At 34.2% G+C, this 18,812-nt stretch overlaps 2 protein-coding genes across 2 annotated transcripts; one reads left to right on the top strand and one right to left on the bottom strand.

The window, feature by feature from the left end:
- The first annotated feature begins 7,957 nt into the window (after positions 1 to 7,957).
- On the top strand, positions 7,958 to 13,824 carry LOC137834678 (zinc ion binding protein). The gene is made up of 8 exons (XM_068642803.2): positions 7,958 to 8,110; positions 8,966 to 9,250; positions 9,336 to 9,564; positions 9,878 to 10,023; positions 11,836 to 11,923; positions 12,042 to 12,188; positions 12,554 to 12,703; positions 13,301 to 13,824. Exons 2-8 carry the CDS (start codon positions 8,979 to 8,981, stop codon positions 13,370 to 13,372), a joined length of 1,104 nt encoding a protein of 367 aa, XP_068498904.2. The 5' UTR covers positions 7,958 to 8,110; positions 8,966 to 8,978; the 3' UTR covers positions 13,373 to 13,824.
- Positions 13,825 to 15,306: 1,482 nt separating this feature from the next.
- Positions 15,307 to 16,430, bottom strand: U11/U12-31K (RNA recognition motif and CCHC-type zinc finger domains containing protein). The gene has a single exon (XM_068642802.2). The coding sequence runs from the start codon at positions 16,355 to 16,357 to the stop codon at positions 15,557 to 15,559; it is 801 nt and encodes a 266-aa protein (XP_068498903.2). The 5' UTR covers positions 16,358 to 16,430; the 3' UTR covers positions 15,307 to 15,556.
- Between the last annotated feature and the right edge of the window lie 2,382 nt (positions 16,431 to 18,812).

Genomic DNA, 18,812 nt, shown 5'->3' with positions numbered 1-18,812 from the left:
TTGTTTTCAGAAAACTAGTTTTGTTCACTCCTGTTCTGGGACTTACTACGCCTTACTCCTTGGGTATTTTGGTCTAAAACATTTACGACACATTCCACATTGAGTCTATTAGTTTTGGCTTCGATTTGAGCCCCAAATTCTTTCCACAAAACTTGCAATAACTTTTTTATTCATCACTGCCAGGGCTAAAAGGAAGGTTTGTTTGTGTGTGAAATTGTTTGGTTTTTTTCGTGGGTGAATACTCATCCGTTTCACCTGAAATTTGTCGCGTTTTGTCCCAAATTTATTCGAGATTCTTACGTGGAATTTCAGGGAAAAACTATTTTAGGAGATTTTTTCAGAAATTTTGTGCAAATCAAGGCTATCCTCTACCAAAATTTTCGAAATTTCGCCCTACTTTCTACAATTTTATTCTGGGTCCGTATTACGCTGAAAAAATTCACACAAGTACTTTCATATGTTCTTTTTACCCAGGTAAGGAGGCGCCTCCATAAAAAAATCATAAAAAGAAGATACGAGGAAGAAAGGCCGTGACGTTTTGTTTTTCAGAAAACCAGTTTTGTTCACTCCTGTTTTAGGACTTACTACGCCTTACTCCTCGGGTATTTTGGTCTAAAACTTTTACAACACATTCCACATTGAGTCTATTAGTTTTGGCTTTGATTTGAGCCCCAAATATCATTCCACAGTATTCGCAATAACTTTTTTATTCATCACTGCCAGGGCTGAAAGGAAGGTTCGTTTGTGTGTGAATTTGATTGATTTTTTTCGTGCGTGAATACTCATCCGTTTCACCTGAAATTTATCGCGTTTTGTCCCAAATTTATTCGAGACTCTTACGTGGTATTTCAGGGAAAAACTATTTCACGAGAATTTTTCAGAAATTTTGTGCAAACTAAGGCTATCCTCTACCAAAACTTTGGAAATTTTGCCCTAGTTTCTACAATTTTATTCTGGGTCCATACTGCGCTGACAAAATTAACACAAGTACTTTCATATGTTCTTTTTACCCAGGTAAGGAGGCACCTCCATAAACAAATCATAAGAAGAAGATACGAGGAAGAAAGGTCGGGACGTTTTGTTTTCAGAAAACCAGTTTTGTTCACTCCTGTTCTGGGACTTACCACGCCTTACTCCTTGGGTATTTTGGTCTAAAACTTTTACGACACATTCCACATTGAGTCAATTAGTTTTGGCTTCGATTTGAGCCCCAAATTCTTTCCACAAGACTTGCAATAACTTTTTTATTCATCACTACCAGGGCTGAAAGGAAGGTTCGTTTGTGTGTGAAATTGTTTGATTTTTTTCGTGGGTGAATACTCATCCGTTTCACCTGAAATTTGTCGCGTTTTGTCCCAAATTTATTCGAGATTCTTACGTGGAATTTTAGGGAAAAACTATTTCAGGAGATTTTTTCAGAAATTTTGTGCAAACCAAGGCTATCCTCTACCAAAACTTTGGAAATTTCGCCCTACTTTCTACAATTTTATTATGGGTCCGTACTGACAAAATTCACACAAGTACTTTCATATGTTCTTTTTACCTAGGTAAGGAGGCGCCTCCATAAACAAATCATAAGAAGAAGATACGAGGAAGAAAGGTCGGGACGTTTTGTTTTCAGAAAACCAGTTTTGTTCACTCCTGTTCTGGGACTTACCACGCCTTACTCCTTGGGTATTTTGGTCTAAAACTTTTACGACACATTCCACATTGATTCAATTAGTTTTGGCTTCGATTTGAGCCCCAAATTCTTTCCACAAGACTTGCAATAACTTTTTTATTCATCACTGCCAGGGCTGAAAGGAAGGTTCGTTTGTGTGTGAAATTGTTTGATTTTTTTCGTGGGTGAATACTCATCCGTTTCACTTGAAATTTGTCGCGTTTTGTCCCAAATTCAGTCGAGATTCTTACTTTGAATTTAAGGAAAAGAAAAATATTTTAGGAGAATTTTTCCAAAATTTTATGCAAACCAAGGCTATCATCTACCAAAACTTGTCAAATTTATCTCTACTTTCTGCAATTTTATTCTGGTCCGTATTGCGCTGAAAAAATTCACACAAGTACTTCTATATGTTGTTTGTACCCAAGTAAGGAGGCGCGTTCATAAACAAATCACAAAAAGAAGATACGGGGAACAAAGGCCAGGACCTTTTGTTTTCGGAAAACCAGTTTTGTTCACTCATGTTTTGGGATTTACTACGCTTTACTCCTTGGGTATTTTGGTTGGAAACTTTTACCAGACATTCGTCATTGAGTCTATTGAGGTTTGGCTTTGATTTGAGCCCCAAATTCTTCCCACAAGATTTGCAATAAATTTTTTTATTCATCACAGTCAGGGCTGAAAGGAAGGTTCGTTTGTGTGGGAAACTGTTTGATATATTTCGTCAGTGAATACTCATCTGTTTGACCTGAAATATTTTGCGTTTTGTCCCAAAATCAGTCAAGATTCTTTCGTGGAATTTCAGGAAAAAAATATTTCGGTAGAATTTTTCAGTAATTTTGTGCAAACCAAGGCTATCCTCTACAAAAACTTGTGAAATTTTGCACTACTTTCTACAATTTTATTTTGGGTCCGTATTGCACTGAAAAAATTCACACAATTACTTTCATATGTTGTTTGCACCCAGGTAAGGAGGCACGTCCATAAACAAATCACAAAAAGAAGATACGGGGAAGAAATTCCATGACGGTTTGTGTACGGAAAACCAGTTTTCTTCACTCCTTCTCTGGGACTTACTACGCCTTACTCCTTGGGTACTTTGGTCTGAAACTTTTACCAAACATTCGTCATTTTGTCTATTGAGTTTTGGCTTTGATTTTAGCCCCAAATTCTTTCCACAGGATTTGCAAACAATTTTTTATTCATCAATGTCAATGCTAAAGGTATATTCGTTTGTGTGTGAAATTGTTTGATTTTTTTCGTAGGTGAATACTCATCCTTTTTACCTGAAATTTGTCACGTTTTGTCCCACATTCAATCTAGATTATTACATGAAATTTTAGGAAAATACTATTTCGAGAGAATTTTACAGAAATTTTAGGCAAACCAAGGCTATTCTCTACCAAAACATGTGAAATTTCACCCTACTTTCTGCAATTTTATTTTGGGTCCGTATTTCGCTGAAAAAATTCACACTAGCACTTTCATATGTTGTTTGCACCCAAGTAAGGAGGTGTGTTCATAAACAAATCACAAAGAAAAGACACGGGGAAGAAAGGCCAAGACGTTTTGTTTTCGGAAAACCAGTGTTGTTGACTCCTGCTCCGGGACTTACTACGCCTTACTCCTTGGGTATTTTGGTCTGAAACTTTTACCAGACATTCGTCATTCTCTCTATTGAGTTAAGGCTTTGATTTTAGCCTCAAATTCTTTCCACAGGATTTGCAATCAATTTTTTATTCAACAATGTCAGGGCTGAAAGGAAGGTTTGTTTGTGTGTGAAACTGTTTGATTTATTTCGTTAGTGAATACTCATCCGTTTGACCTGAAATTTTCTGCGTTATGTCCCAAATTAAGTGGAGATTCTTACGTGGAATTTCAAGAAAAAACTATTTTGGGAGAATTTTTCAGAAATTTTATGCAAACCAAAGTTATCATCTACCAAAACTTGTGAAATTTCGCCCTACTGCAATTTTATTCTAGGTCCGTATTGCACTGAAAAAATTCGCACAAGTACTTTTATATGTTGTTTCCACCCAGGTAAGGAGGCGCGTCCATAAACAAATCACGAAGAGAAGATACGGGGAACAAAGGCTAGGACGTTTTGTTTTCGGAAAATCAGTTTTGTTCACTCCTGTTCTTGGAATTACTACGCCTTACCCCTTGGGTATTTTGGTCTAAAACTTTTACCAGACATTCGTCATTGAGTCTATTGAGTTTTGGCTTTGATTTGAGCCCCAAATTTTTTCCACAGGATTTGCAATAAATTTTTTATTCATCACTGCGAGGGTTGAAAGGAAGGTTTGTTTGTGTGTGAAACTGTTTGATTTATTTCGTGGGTGAATACTCATCCGTTTGACCTGAAATTAGTTGCGTTTTGTCCAAATTCAGTTGAGATTCTTATCTGGAATTTCAAGAAAAAACTATTTCAGGAGAATTTTTCAGAAATTTTGTGCAAACCAAGGCTATACTCTACCAAAACTTGTGAAGTTTTGCCCTACTTTCTGCAATTTTATTTTGGGTCTGTATTGCGCTAAAAAAATTCACACAAGTACTTTAATATGTTTTTTGCACCCAAGTAAGGAGGTGTGTCCATAAACAAATCACAAAGAGAAGATACGGGGAAGAAAGGCCAGGACGTTTTGTTTTCAGAAAACCAGTTTTGTTCACTCCTATTCTAGGACTTACTACGCCTTACATCTTGGGTATTTTTGTCTGAAACTTTTACCAGACATTCTTCATTGAGTCTATTGAGTTTTGGTTTTGATTTGAACCCCAAATTCTTTTCATAGGATTTGCAATAAATTTTTTATTCATCACTGCCAGGGCTGAAAGGAAGGTTCGTTTGTGTGTGAAATTGTTTGATTTTTTTCGTGGGTGAATACTCATATGTTTGACTTGAAAATTGTTGCGTTTTGTCCTAAATTCAGTCGAGATTCTTACGTGGAATATCAGGAAAAAAAACTATTTCGGGAGAATTTTTCAGAAATTTTGTGCAAAAGCCTATCATCTACCAAAACTTGTGATATTTCGCCCTACTTTCTGCAATTTTATTATGGGTCCGTATTGTGCTGAAAAAATTCACACAAGTACTTTCATATGTTGTTTGCACCCAGGTAAGGAGGCGCGTCCATAAACAAATCACAAAAAGAATATACGGGGAAGAAAAGGCTGAATGTCTTGTTTTCGGAAAACCAGTTTTGTTCTCTCCCACTCTGGAACTTACTACGCCTTACTCCTTCGGTATTTTGGTATGAAATTTTTACCAGGCATTCGTCATTGTGTCTATTGAGTTTTGGTTGAGATTTGAATCGAAGATTCGTTCCACAGGATTTTCAATAATTTTTTTCTTTATCACTGTCAGGGCTGAAGAGAATGTTCGTTTTTGTGTGAAACTCTTTGATTTTTTTTCGTGGGTGAATACTCATCTGTTGGACTTGAAATTTGTTGCATTTTGTCCCAAATTCAGCCGAGATTCAGGAAAAAACTATTTCGGGAGAGTTTTTCAGAAATTTTGTGCAAACCAAGCCTATCCTCTTCCAAAACTTGTGAAAGTTTGCCCTACTTTCTGCAATTTTGATCTAGTTTCGTATTGCACCGAAAAAATTCACACAAGTACTTTCATATGTTGTTTGCACCCAGGTAAGGAGGTGTGTTCATAAACATATCACCAAAAGAAGATACGTGGAAGAAAAGGCAGAACGTTTTGTTTTCAGAAAACCAGTTTTGTTCACTCCGGTCTGGGACTTACTACGCCTTACTCCTTGGGTATTTTGGTCTAACATTTTTACCAGACATTCATCATTGTGTCTATTGAGTTTTGGCTGGGATTTGAGCCCCCATTTCGTCCCACAGGATTTGCTATAAAATTTTAGAAATTCTGTACAAACCAAGGCTATCGACTACCAAAACTAGTGAAATTTCACCCTACTTTATACAATTTTATTTTAGGTCCGTATTGGGCTGAAAAAATTCACACAAGTGCTTTCATATGTTGTTTGCGCTCAGGTAAGGAGGCGCATCCATAAACAAATCACAAAAAGAAGATACATGGAAGAAAAGATAGGACGTTTAGTTTTGTTTTTGGAAAACTAGTTTTGTTCACTCCCGGAATGGGACTTTCTACGCCTTACTCCTTGGGTATTTTGCTCTGAAATGTTAACTAGACATTCGTAATTGTGTTTATTGAGTTTTGGCTCAGATTTGAGCTCCAAATTCGTCCCACAGGATTTGCAATAAATTATGTATTCATCACTGCCTGGGCTGAAAGGAAGGTTTGTTTGTGTGTGAACTGTTTGATTTTTTTCATGGGTGAATACTCATCCGTTTGACTAGAAATTTGTCGTGTTTTGTTCCAAATTCAGTCGACAAATTAGCACATAACACATGCAAATCGCCACCCCCGTTTCGAGCAACTTTCGCTTTTTGTCCAACTTCTTCCTCAAAATTTATCACCCTTTGAAGTTTTTTTATGGCCATTTGAAGTTTGTTTATCCTAATATTCACCAAATGAAGTATCCACAAACTCCAAACTACTGACAAATCATCACATAACACATGCAAACTGCCACCCCCGTTCCGAGCAACTTTCACTTTTTGTCTGACTTCTCCGTCAAAAGTTATCACCCTTTGAAGTTTTGTTATGGCCATTTGAAGTTTTTTTTATCCTAATATTCACCAAATGAAGTCTCCACAAACCCCAAATTACTGACAAATCAACACAAAAAAACATGCAAATTGTCACCCCCGTTCCAAGCAACTTTCACTTTTTGTCCGACTTCTCCGTCAAAAGTTATCACCCTTTGAAGTTTTTTTATGGCCATTCGAAGTTTGTTTATCCATAAAATCATCAAATGAAGTCTCCACAAACCCCAAACTACTGACAAATGAGCACATAACCCATGCAAATTGTCACCCCCGTTCCAAGCAACTTTCACTTTTTGTCCGACTTTTCCGTCAAAAATTATCACCCTATGAAGTTTTTTTATGGCCATTTGAAGTTTCTTTATCCTAATATTCACTAAATGAAGTTTCCACAAACCTCAAACTACTGACAAATTGGCACATAACACATGCAAATCACCACCCCCGTTCCGAGCAACTTTTTCTTTTTGTCCGACTTCTGTCAAAAGTTATAACCCTTTGAAGTTTTTTATGGCCATTTGAAGTTTGTTTATCCTTATATTCACTAAATGAAGTCTCCACAAAGCCCAAACTACTGAAAAATTAGCACATAACACATGCAAATCTCCCCCCGTTCCAAGCAACTTTCGCTTTTTGTCCGACTTCTCCGTTAAAAGTTATTAGCCTTTGAAGTTTTTTCATGGTCATTTGAAGTTTGTTTATCCTAATATTTACTAAGTGAAGTCTCCATAAACCCCAAACTACTGACAAATCAACACATAATACATGCAAATCGCCACCCCCGTTCCGAGTAATTTTCACTTTTTGTCCGACTTCTCCGTCAAAAGTTATTATCTTTTGAAGTTTTTTTATGACCATTTGAAGTTTATTTATCCTAATATTCACCAAGTGAAATCTCTACAAACCTCCAAACTACTGACAAATCAGCACAGAACACATACAAATCGTCACTCCCGTTCCCGAGCAACTTTCACTTCTTGTCTGACTTTTCCATCAAACTTAATTTGTGGAAACAAATAAGTAAGATGACATTATAAAATAATAATCACGTCTCTCAATTATTGAAAAAAATTAATTGACAAAGACTAAATTAAAATTTATATTAAAAAATTAAAATTCAATAGATAAAAATTTAATAAGTAGTCAATCAAAAATACCCAACTTTACAATAAAATTAAAACTTAATTAAATCTATATTATATATACTAATAAAAGTAATTTTATATTAAAATTTCAATCTATACATTAATTTGTTTTACACACGTAAATATCAGTTTTTGAATACTTCATACAGATAAAGACAATTTTATATTATATATAATATCGTTTTTTTTTAAACTAAAGTGTTGTGATATTTTGTTGAACGTATCATACATCTTATAACACAAATAATTATGTATATGATGTATAGAAAAGTAAAGGAAAAAAAATAGTGAACTTAATTCCTCTATAAATTATATAATATATTAAAATTTGATGTAAAAGTATCTAAACAAATTGGTTTTAAATTAACTCTTACAAGAGAATAAATATAATTTTTAATTTAAGTCTTACAAATATAGTATAGAGAAATAAAAAAATAAAATATATTGTCACTTTAGAAATATACAAGAAAGGAGGGACTATAAAGCAAATATAAAGTACAAGTTCTTCAAACTGCCATCATCATCATCATCCACATTTTTTCTGAGAACCATCGCACGATTCTCTGCCTCACACCAACAAAGACGAAGGAAGAAGAACACCAGAGCAGCTGCAACGACGTCGTTCTCTGCAACTTCCAGTTTCTTCGCTTCCCTCGATCCTGTAATCTTTTCATCCTTTTTAATTCTGCAAATCAAGAATAGGGATTTCTATTTGTTGATAAAAATTGAATCTTGATGTTGATTCAATGTACCCAGTTGGGAATGGTTGACTCCAGAACAATTGGGGCACAGGGGAGTGTGTGAATTTTATAAGTTCATATGGGATGCAATTTTTCGTTTTATTGCTACTTCCTAGGTTTGCGGAATTCTTCCTAAGATGTTGTCTTTGCAGTAAAAAACAGAGTTTAGATTGAATTATTAAGTTCATCGTGTAAAACATTGATAGGATTTAAATGTGTTTCTAATCAACGAGGTTGGTGCGTTTTTTTTTAATGTGACTTTGGTTGGAAAATTATTTTTTTATTCAAGGCTTCGTTTGCTCAAAGAAAAATGGTAAAGAAATAGGGTAGAGAGATTGTTAACGTTGTTTTTTTTTTTTAACTGCAGCTTTTATTAAGACACAGGGCTAAGGCCTTACATAATGGATAAGATACCTGATGTAACCTGTTATAAAGTTGAGGAAAATCAACTGTTGAATGAATCAATTATCTGGAAATTTTTTATTTGTCTTAAACCAAATACTTTTGTTTTCACTCTTTTTCTCTTCATTCGATCTAACCTATTTTTGGCTTTCTTACCAAATGCACCTGAAGGAACACGAGTGAAAAGCTATACTGAAATGTGTAGAATTTAATGTAAGCAATGCCTGTAACGTGATTTATTCTAAAAAAAAAAACTATTTAATCATTATTCTTAGGTAATGGTTACGAAAACTGTTATTTGTTTGGAAAGTTTTACTTAAATAAATAAAACAAAAGGATGATAACAAAGCCTCTTTGTTTTGATGTTTTGGCAGGCTCCTGTTCTTGATGAATATGACACCAGTTTGCCCCTTTGTCAAAGCTGCTCGCCCTGATGATAACAATGCTTCTAAAAAATTGGGTGAAAACTCTATGAAGCATCAGGTTGATTCTGAGAGTAAGGTGAAGAAAGAGGCTAATGACTCAGCTAGTGCATCACCAAAGTGCCCTTTTGGATATGATTCACAATCGTTTAAGATTGGTCCTCTTAGCTGTACAGTGTGCCAGGCTCTATTATTCGACACAAGCAAATGCGTGCCTTGTTCTCATGTTTTCTGCAAGTATGTACCTTGTCCCGTGTTTATATCTCGAATCTATGATGAATTGCATTGTCTCATTTCTCATATTCTACTTGTCTAAAATTAGAGCATGCATATCCCGCTTTAAGGACTGTCCATTGTGTGGGGCTGATATTGTGAAGATTGAGCCTGATGCTAATCTTCAAGGTGTAGTCGATCGCTTTATTGAAGGTCATGCTAGGATCAAAAGGTCTGTTAGCTCAGACAATGGAGAAGAAGCTGCGGAGAGTAAACAGGTCATCTATGAGGATGTGTCTTTGGAAAGAGGTTCTTTCTTAGTGCAACAGGCCATGAGGGTATGTATGGCCTTTTCAAATGTTAATGATGCATCTTATTATATAATATGAATGATTAAATGGTGAAAGATCCTTGAACTTGCTTGTCCTTAATGTATTTGGCGGTGATGTTAATAACTTTTGATAGATCCTGAACTGTTATATATGATTGGAAGTGTTGGAAAATATATTTATCTGGAAGAGACATTGATGTCAATAGCTGTTCCTCTGCTGAAGCTACTGCCTTTTGTTTTACTAAATTAGAATTTAAACTTTGTTGATTTTATTTTACCACTTGATAATGAGTATTTTGCTATATGCAATGCAAAAACAGGCATTCCGTGCTCAGAACTTAGAAAGTGCCAAATCAAGACTCAACCTCTGTGCTGAAGACATTCGTGATCAGTTAGAAAAAGTTGGTAACACTTCAGACTTATGTTCCCAGCTTGGAGCAGTCTTGGGTATGCTTGGTGACTGCTGGTATGTTTTCTTGCTTTCTTCTCTGCACCACTCACATAGCAACTGATTAATAACTCTGTTACTCTTATTTTCTTGTTTATGCATATATCTAGATTTTTTTAAGTATTCTCATCACCGTAGTCTGTTCTCTTGTATTTGTTAGTTTTAGTGTATGTAGAATATTATTGTTATATGTGCTCAATTGATTAGATATTATTTGCGTAAATGATTTGTGCTTGAAGAAAAATGAAGAAAATTCTATACAACTATAGAAATCTGTCATGAGTTTCACTGATTGAATATAGAATTGTCTACTTGATACAAAGGCAATGGAACAAAATAGTAAGGGACCCTGAATATAACTAGACAGAGATCACAAAGGAATGGCAGAAGAAAAAGGAACACCTAGTATGTGTACAGATGGAAAATTAATTTGCAAAATCCAGGCTGTTTTTGAAAATGGTCCTTCAACGATGATCCCAAGTACTTGGGTTATGGCTAACTTGTTTTCTGTTTTCTTTTCTATGATACACTAAAACGATGGAATTATATATGTTTTTTGAGAAACAAGAAGGAAAACACTTCACATTTTTTTTGTCAAGTTGACTCAATAAAATCCCTGAAATTTCGGTATTTAATTGGTCAGCTCTCACTTAAAAAAGAGTGAACAGGTAACTTAGTACTCGTAATTATTCCCATCTCATAGTTTCGTCCTGAAATGTATCTGTGTATGAATTAGTTATACAAATCCTTGAATTTATTTGTGTAAGCGTTAGTCCCTGAATATGTTCAGCTTGTATCATGTTTATTTTTCTCACTTTAATCCTTGAGAGGAATTAATTTATATGATTTTTGTAAATTTAAGGACTAGTACACAAAAATGAACTCTGAAAGCTTGTGGTACAATATGCCAACAAATCTTGCTTGGGCAAACTTTGATTGCATCAAGAAGTGGATTTAGGTTTAACATAATCCTACATAATTGGCTTGCAATGCAGTTTGTACTCACTTATATACATATTATAATTTGACCATATCTCTAGTCAATGTGGAATCTCCAACAAAAATCACTATGACCTCATTTTGGTGTAAAAGATAGTTTCTTATAAAATCTAATAATTAACTAGAAAGACTTGAGTTTAATAAAACGTGATGTGACTAATTATTATCTAAATAACTTTGTCACTATTATCTTCCTTTCAAGATTTTAAGATAAATTAAAAATATTGAATTATTATAGCCAAGTATAAATCAAACTCATTATTAATGTTAAATATATCTTAAATTGAGAAATTTTCAGTTTTGACCATTTATGCGTATTAGAATTGTTTGCCTTGTATTTGCCATCGTAGATGTTATGGGGTCTAGTGTTGATTACTACAATCAGATGAAGTTCTAAGTTTTTTTTTGCTAGTTTTTGTGCTTCATCATGATTCCGGGTTATATATATGAAAAAGGTCCTTGAACTTATTATTGCATGGTTGCAAATATGTATTTTCAAATAATTAGCTGGTTTAATACTTTCTGAAAACTATAGCCTTTCTTTGTTTCATGGCCGTGATTTTTTTCTTGTTGTTGTGCTTAGCTAATCATTATTTTAGAGGGGTTTTGAAAGTTGACGTTTAAACAGATTTTTATCATTTTGTTGACACTTTTTCTTGGCTTTGGCACTTTGTTTTCTTTTCCAGTCATCTTTTTCTCTGCTTTTATCTTCTCTTGTTTCTTCTCTAATGATATTTCTTATTCTATAACAAAATGGTAAAAGAATATTGTTATGTGACATGTTTAATGGAGGCAGATTGTGACCTACATGTGAACATTATTTTTTTGCAGCCGAGCAATGGGTGATGCCAGTTCTGCAGTTTCTTATTTTGAAGAAAGCGTCCAATTTCTGACCAAGTTGCCAAAAGATGATATGGAGGTCTTTTCATCTGAACATTGCTTTTGTGCTGTCCAGAGTCAAAATGCATAAACTTCAACATAATACTTTTCTTTTTTGCTTGTTGTCAATTTAATTTGTTAAATTTCTTGTCCTACAGATTACACATACACTTTCTGTTTCACTTAACAAAATTGGAGATCTTAAATATTATGATGGAGATCTTCAAGCTGCAAGATCTTACTATTTCAAATCTTTGGATGTTCGCCGGGATGTTGTCAAGCAGAATTCGAACGTTCCATCCCAGGTTGGATATTACTATCTAGATACAATTTATTTGAATTCTTTTATGTTAAGTAATTGATCTTCATTCAAGTCTCTTGCTGTTCTTTGGGTCTGGTGCAAGCTTTTCTACGTTGGTTTGTAGATTGTTGTACAATGCCATAAGTTGAACCAGCTAAGACGATTTAATTAAAGTTAGGAGAATTGTGGAAAAAAATTTATGAACTTAAATGTCTCAGGCAAAATTCACCCTTTATGAGTTTTTTTATGACTATTGATACTTTGCAGTTTTATTTTGATTCTCTTCTGAAACAACTGAACCGATCAAAGAAACAAGTACACTTGATAATTAACTGGCTCTCTTTTTCATTGTTTGAAATAACTTTATAGGTTCTAGATGTTGCTGTTTCTCTTGCAAAAGTTGCGGATGTGGACAGGAATATAGGGGAGGAAAAGTTAGCTACTGATGGATTTCAAGAAGCCATAGACCTACTGGAATCACTAACGTTGAAATCTGAAGCTAGTGGACTTGAACATCGGGTAAGATATCTATAAACAAAAAAGACCTGTGTATATACTTGAGATATAACAAGTGATGGAACCATTTTTATTTGAGTGACAGAAGTAAATCTTGATCATAAGTTATACTGGTAGTGAAAGATTAGAAGTTTAATAAAGATTATATTATGTCACTTAGAAAGGTAGCAGGACTTTTATGCTAGAATCTCAACCATTCATGGGAAATGTAGGGGTTAAGATGAGCTTCTTCTCTCAAATTAAAAAGTTCTTATATCATGTCTCCTTGTATATAAACTTTGTAATTGAATATGTGATAATTTTGTAAATGTGACAATATAATTTTGTTCTTTGTTCAAATAATCAACAGCCATATAGCATAAGATTTGATAGAATTAACCTATTAGAATAGACTGCTTACTAAGATGAGCTTAGTTCTAATACCATGTCAGATTTCATTTTAAAACTAACATTGAATGAAATTTTCCAACAAGTACTCCAATTAAAAAACAAGTGGGTATATATCTATACACACACACTCACGAACAAATGTTTTTGTTTTATGCTGGATTTCCTTATTGAGTCCTGCAATTAATTTCAATTTTCAAACCTTCTGTACAGCGGCAATCAGTTCTTGACTTCCTTAGAAGCCAACTTCCAGATAAACAAGAACAAGCTGAGGAAACAGTCTGAGATAGGTGGTTCACATGGAGAATGGCAACATGAATTCAGATGCAATAAATGTTTCTGTATGCCACGGGACAAGTTTGTAAAATAAGCTCAGCTTAACAAACAAAGGCACTACAATTGGAGGAAGAGGAGATATCAGAGTAATGAATATTTTAGTCATTTCTGGCACTGCAGTACCTTCCTATGCCAAAGATTATGCAGCAATCCTATTTGTGCTTTCTTATGCACCACTCTTATCTTTTTGTTTCCACCTCTTTCGTTGCTTATATCTTGGTGCATAGTAACAGTTGTGCTGAGGTCTTCCTTGCATCATTGTAACTAAATATACTATAATAAACTAGAAACGATGGAACATGTACTATAGGTTCTGCATTTTGCGTTAGAACTTGGTGAATACATTCCATACTGTGAAAAGTGAAATTTATAGAATATTTTTCATTACCATATTTCTTATACTTGAAGGTGCCAAATACTCCTATGCATTCTAATTTCATAATTCCATGCATTGGAATTTTTCATATCTTTTCGTATGGAATCACTATCCAATTTTTCGTTATGCGTATGAGCTCTATATGAAGACATTTTTATAAACAAATCTGTTAGTTAATGTCTTGATGGAATGTAGGAAGTAATGATAAGACCATTATCCAAGTTTTCTTTAATGAAGTGTTGGTTATCCATATGGGTTTTGTCTTATCATGCTTAAATTGTGAGCAACAATATTAATAGTTAATTTATTATTATAATAAAGGGTCATAGATTCTTCACACTTGAGTCTAAAGATTCAAAGTAATTTTCAATCATAACAATTAAAGTGATCATATACATTATATGTTTCATTTGGTGTGGTGTGGGCTAAGGAAATGAGCTTTCCTACAAGCCTTTGATATTGACCCTTTTTCATTAGAGTTATCTTCATCATTCTTAGTTCTATGGTTCTATTCTATAAGAATTTCAACTTGTTTTTTTAAAAAAACTAAAACATGTTTGTTTGGGAGATAAAGATGTCCTTTTAAGAGCATGCAACTTCTACCCGTGAAGGAAGTATTTTAATTTTCCAAGATTCTTCATTTTGAAACAAGGAGCTTTCTTTATCAATTTCTTATTTTTATCATCTCCTGCAACAATCATGTTATTCACAAAAACTAAGAGAAAAGTAAGTTTTCCTTATAAGGAAGACTTGATAAAAAAAAAGGGTGATTGTTTGAGCCTGAACGATACTTTCTTTAGCATGCTTATTCTTTTGTTCAATAGACTCGAAGCCAAGAGAAATTTCCTTTTAAACTTTTCCTTTAGATGCCCATGCAAAAAGAATTTCTTCACATTAAACTATTACAACTCCCAACCAAAGTAAAGTGTGTTGCTAATGAGATAATAATGAGATAATGTAACAATATTCAAATGTCTCCTCATAATCAACATCATACATTTGAGTATATACTTCTGCAACTAGTTTCTCAACCAACCACTGATATTCCAACATTTTGCAACTGTTATGCATACACATAAACATGCAATGTTAACCGCTGATTTTCTTATCAATGGCTTTAACTTTTAAAGTGAACAACTCACTTTAGATGAGCCTATTATTTGATATCTTTATTCAAAAATGATATGTTCATAAATTCTCTGTCAATGTAGAATAATATTGAATATCCTAACAGAAAAACCATCTGAACCTAGTATACTTAAAAGAGAAGGTTAACAATCAACAACAGAAGGGAACCTCATTTTTGTTACAAATTATTAGTGTGTGCATCAAATTCAAAACTTGGAACATATTACATACCCCTTCCATTTCCATCAACATAAAACAACAGACAACAACATTTCCATCCTCATGCACTTTTGGCATTGTTTCCCAATCTAAATTAGAATTTTTCTGTGTAATAAAGATTTAAAAATTGACAAAGTACATTACTGAAGGAAATCTTCAATTGTCACAGTAGAACAGTATCAAAACCATCAATAAACACCATTCAATTGTCATCAACATCAAACAAATAGGCAACACCATGAAGTTTCTTTGTCGTTTCTAGTGCTGTTTTCTAATCAAAATTAGAGTTACATATCAATAATCTACATAACAAAAATTTACATTAACCTTAAAAGTGATACTTCAATTCTGATTGGATTAGAGTACCAGAGGCATAAAAAAATTGCTTCTAAGTTTCCAATTGCACCAACTCAACCATCAAAGTCATCATCATCACTCTCATCACTGAAGTACCCGGCTTTCTTCTTCTTCTTCTTACTCTTCACAGCCACGGATTCATCGTCGTCGCGGTTTCCCGTCAGCAGCCTCTCGTCGGCGCCGTCATCCACGACGGACGCCCAATTGTCATCCTCGAACCGGGCACCGGTTCCGACACCGTCAGAATCCTCCCCGCCATCGTCGTTGTCGTCGTCGCGGTGGTGGGGCCCACGGCGGGGGCGTTTGGGCTCGGGGCGCTGGCGGGGGCCTAGCTGGTTCCGCGGGCAGTCGTAGGAGAGGTGCCCGTCGGCGCCGCACTCGAAGCAGCGGGCAGTGTCACGGTAGACGCGCTTACGGATGAACTCGGGCGCGCGGCCGTTGTCGGCGGCGATGGAGGCGGTGAGGGTGCGGCCGTTGAGGACCTTCCCATGCATCTGCGCGGCGGCGTTGCGCGCGTCGTGGATGGAGACGAACTGGATGAACGCGACGCCGCGGCTGAGGCGCGTGTGGCGGTCCTTGAGGACCGTCACGCGCGCGATTCGGCCGAAGGTAGTGAAAAGCGTGTGGAGATCAGAATTGGTGAGCGTGTAATCGATGTTTGAAACGTACAACGTTGATTTGGACGGTGCCAATGACGAAGATCCCTTGTTATTGGTTTTGGGATTGGGATTGGGATTTGAATTGGGATTGTGTTGCGTAGGGTTAGGGTTTACACTGCTGTAGCGGTAGTAGAAAACGTCGTCGTCTTCATCGCTTTCGCTCTTTTTCTTCTTTTTCTCTTTGTTTTTGGACATGATCGATGAACGCTTCTTTCTCTGTGTTCGTTTCAACTTCTTCTTCTCTAACTCTCACATTCCTCAGTTCTTCAATTATTAATATTTGTGTAAATAAAAATATTATAATAAATACTTTTAATTCTTTATAACAATAAAAGTATTATAATTTAAATTAACAATTGAGAGTGGATTAAAACTATGAAAGAAACGTTGTTAAAGCTTTGAGATTAAAATGATCTGTTTTTTAAATGTGTGAATAAAATCTAGCAATTAAAATTATCTGTATGTTGTAATTAAACGAATCTTTGGTAATTATAAATTACAGATTAAAATTTAAAAATTGTATAGATTTTATTTTTTACATTAAAACATGACTTTTTAAATACAAAAGTGTTTTCGTTTGATTAGGATTGTTATACAAAAAAGTACTATTTTAAATAATTTGTCATGGTTTAATTGCTACATGTTCATTTATTTAAATTGAAAATCTTAAAATTTTAATTTTATTTAATAAAAAACCCTATAAATTGCATTTATTAAAGTTACAATTTTTGTATTGTTTTATTTCACAGTAAACTAATAAATAAGATTAATTGTAAAATTAACAAGATACAAAATTTTAAATTTATATTTTTACAAAGAGTCTTACATAAAATGTTCAATAAACTTTAAGAATTATAATATATATATATATATATATATATGTATATTTAAAAAAATTATAATCATATTGTGTTTGTGGTCCATAAAAAAAAAGTTTATCTTAATGATGAGCATATATTTATTCACACTCACTAACCTTATTCATAGATTATTGGACTATAATAATAAATAAATTCATTATTTTAATTAATATTCTTATAATTGGGTTTATTTGGGCCTTAACTATTATTATTGTTAATTTTGTGTTTTTAGAATAAATTATCTGGAGGAAGCATCTACCTTTGTAAATGGGCCAAATATGCAAAAGTACAAGTTGTTTCTTTACCCAAAACAGGAAACAAATATTCTGAGGAGAAGAAAGAGAAAATAAAATCTACAATATTTCAGAAACAGAATTGGAAGTAAATCTTCTGCAAAATACTAGAATTATGGAAAGAAAGAAACTTGTAAACTTTTAACAAAATATAAACTACAATATTTTCCCAAGATCCTTAGAACATAAAAGTCTATAAAAGGACACAAGAAAAGGGGAAACTAGGGTTTTCTTAGTTTCTTTTCTTATTTGTAATTTTTTTGCCTCCGTATGGAAAGCTAAACCCTTTGGTGGATTCCTTTGTGATCCTCCATTGAGTTTTGAGGTTTTGATTAATAAAAGATTCTATTTTTAATTCTCTATAACAGTTGTTTTTATTGTCTAATCTCCTGGAAAACTAGTTTTTGTGAGAGGTTGTAATTGAACGTCTTCCTTATCTTAAACTTTGGTTTATTAGTTAGTTCGTATTGTTCTAATTAATTTCTTGGGTGCATGATTCAATAGAGAGGAGATAAGCATTCTCATGGAGTATACGCATGGAACAAAGTGGGTATTAATCAAACCGGTAGACGCATGCTTTACTGGTGAGCTTCAGTTGAATTAGGTTTGACGCATGTTCAATCTAGTTTCTGTTGAAGATTGAGAAAAGAATAATCTTTAGAGAGCCTGTGAAGAATTCATTGGCGGAAGAACTTGGGAGTCAATTTGCATTCTTTACTGATTTAAATCACCATTTATATTTTCCTGCTTAACGATCGCAACCCCTCTTACTTTTACTTTACCATTATTGCTAATTTTCATTGTTTGCAGATAGGTTTTGAATTCTATTCACTAAAATCACTATTGGATTCGTTGGGAGACGACTTGGGGTCATCTGGCCACAATTATACTATCATCTCTCTAGTGTTTGACAAGTCTACCATAGATTCATATTAATTTGACAGCAAAACGACAACTATCAAATTTGATTTTCTTTATTTTGTTGTCAAATTAATATGATTCTAGCGTAGACTTGTCTAACACTAGAGAAATGATAGTATAATTGTGGCCAGATGACCCAAGTCGTCTCCCAACGAATCCAATAGTGATTCAGTTAACCGAATTCAAAATCTATCTATAAGCAATGAAAGGTTAGTAATAACAATAATAATAAAAAGGGGGTTGTGATCGTTAAGTAGAAAAATATAAATGGTGATTTAAATCAGTAAAGAATGCAGATTGACTCTCGAGTTCTTCCACACCTAATTCAACTGAAGCTCACCAGTAAAGCATGTGTCTACTGGTTTAATCAATACTCACTTTGTTCCATGCGTACACTCCATGAGAATGCTTATGTCCTCTCTCTTGAATTATGCGCCTAAAAAATTAATTAAAACAATACGAACTAACTAAGAAACCAAAGTTTAAGACGAAGACTCTCAATCATGTGTTCAAGTACAATCTCTCACAAAAACTAGTTTTATAGGAGATTAGACAATAAAAATAACTGGTACTGCT

The sequence above is a fragment of the Phaseolus vulgaris genome, chromosome 5 (assembly GCF_051622355.1).
Source record: "Phaseolus vulgaris cultivar YP4 chromosome 5, ASM5162235v1, whole genome shotgun sequence".
Lineage (NCBI taxonomy): Eukaryota > Viridiplantae > Streptophyta > Magnoliopsida > Fabales > Fabaceae > Phaseolus > Phaseolus vulgaris.
The sequence above is the reverse complement of the archived record's forward strand: the minus strand, read 5'-3'. Positions and strand labels throughout refer to the sequence as shown.

Bases quoted from the DNA above. Each gene is read 5' to 3' on its own strand.
- LOC137834678 (XM_068642803.2), top strand. From the start codon at position 8,979: ATGAATATGACACCAGTTTGCCCCTTTGTCAAAGCTGCTCGCCCTGAT. The intron at 9,565-9,877 runs GTATGTATGGCC...ATGCAAAAACAG, and splicing joins TAGTGCAACAGGCCATGAGG to GCATTCCGTGCTCAGAACTT. The intron at 11,924-12,041 runs GTCTTTTCATCT...CTTGTCCTACAG, and splicing joins TGCCAAAAGATGATATGGAG to ATTACACATACACTTTCTGT.
- U11/U12-31K (XM_068642802.2), bottom strand. From the start codon at position 16,357: ATGTCCAAAAACAAAGAGAAAAAGAAGAAAAAGAGCGAAAGCGATGAA.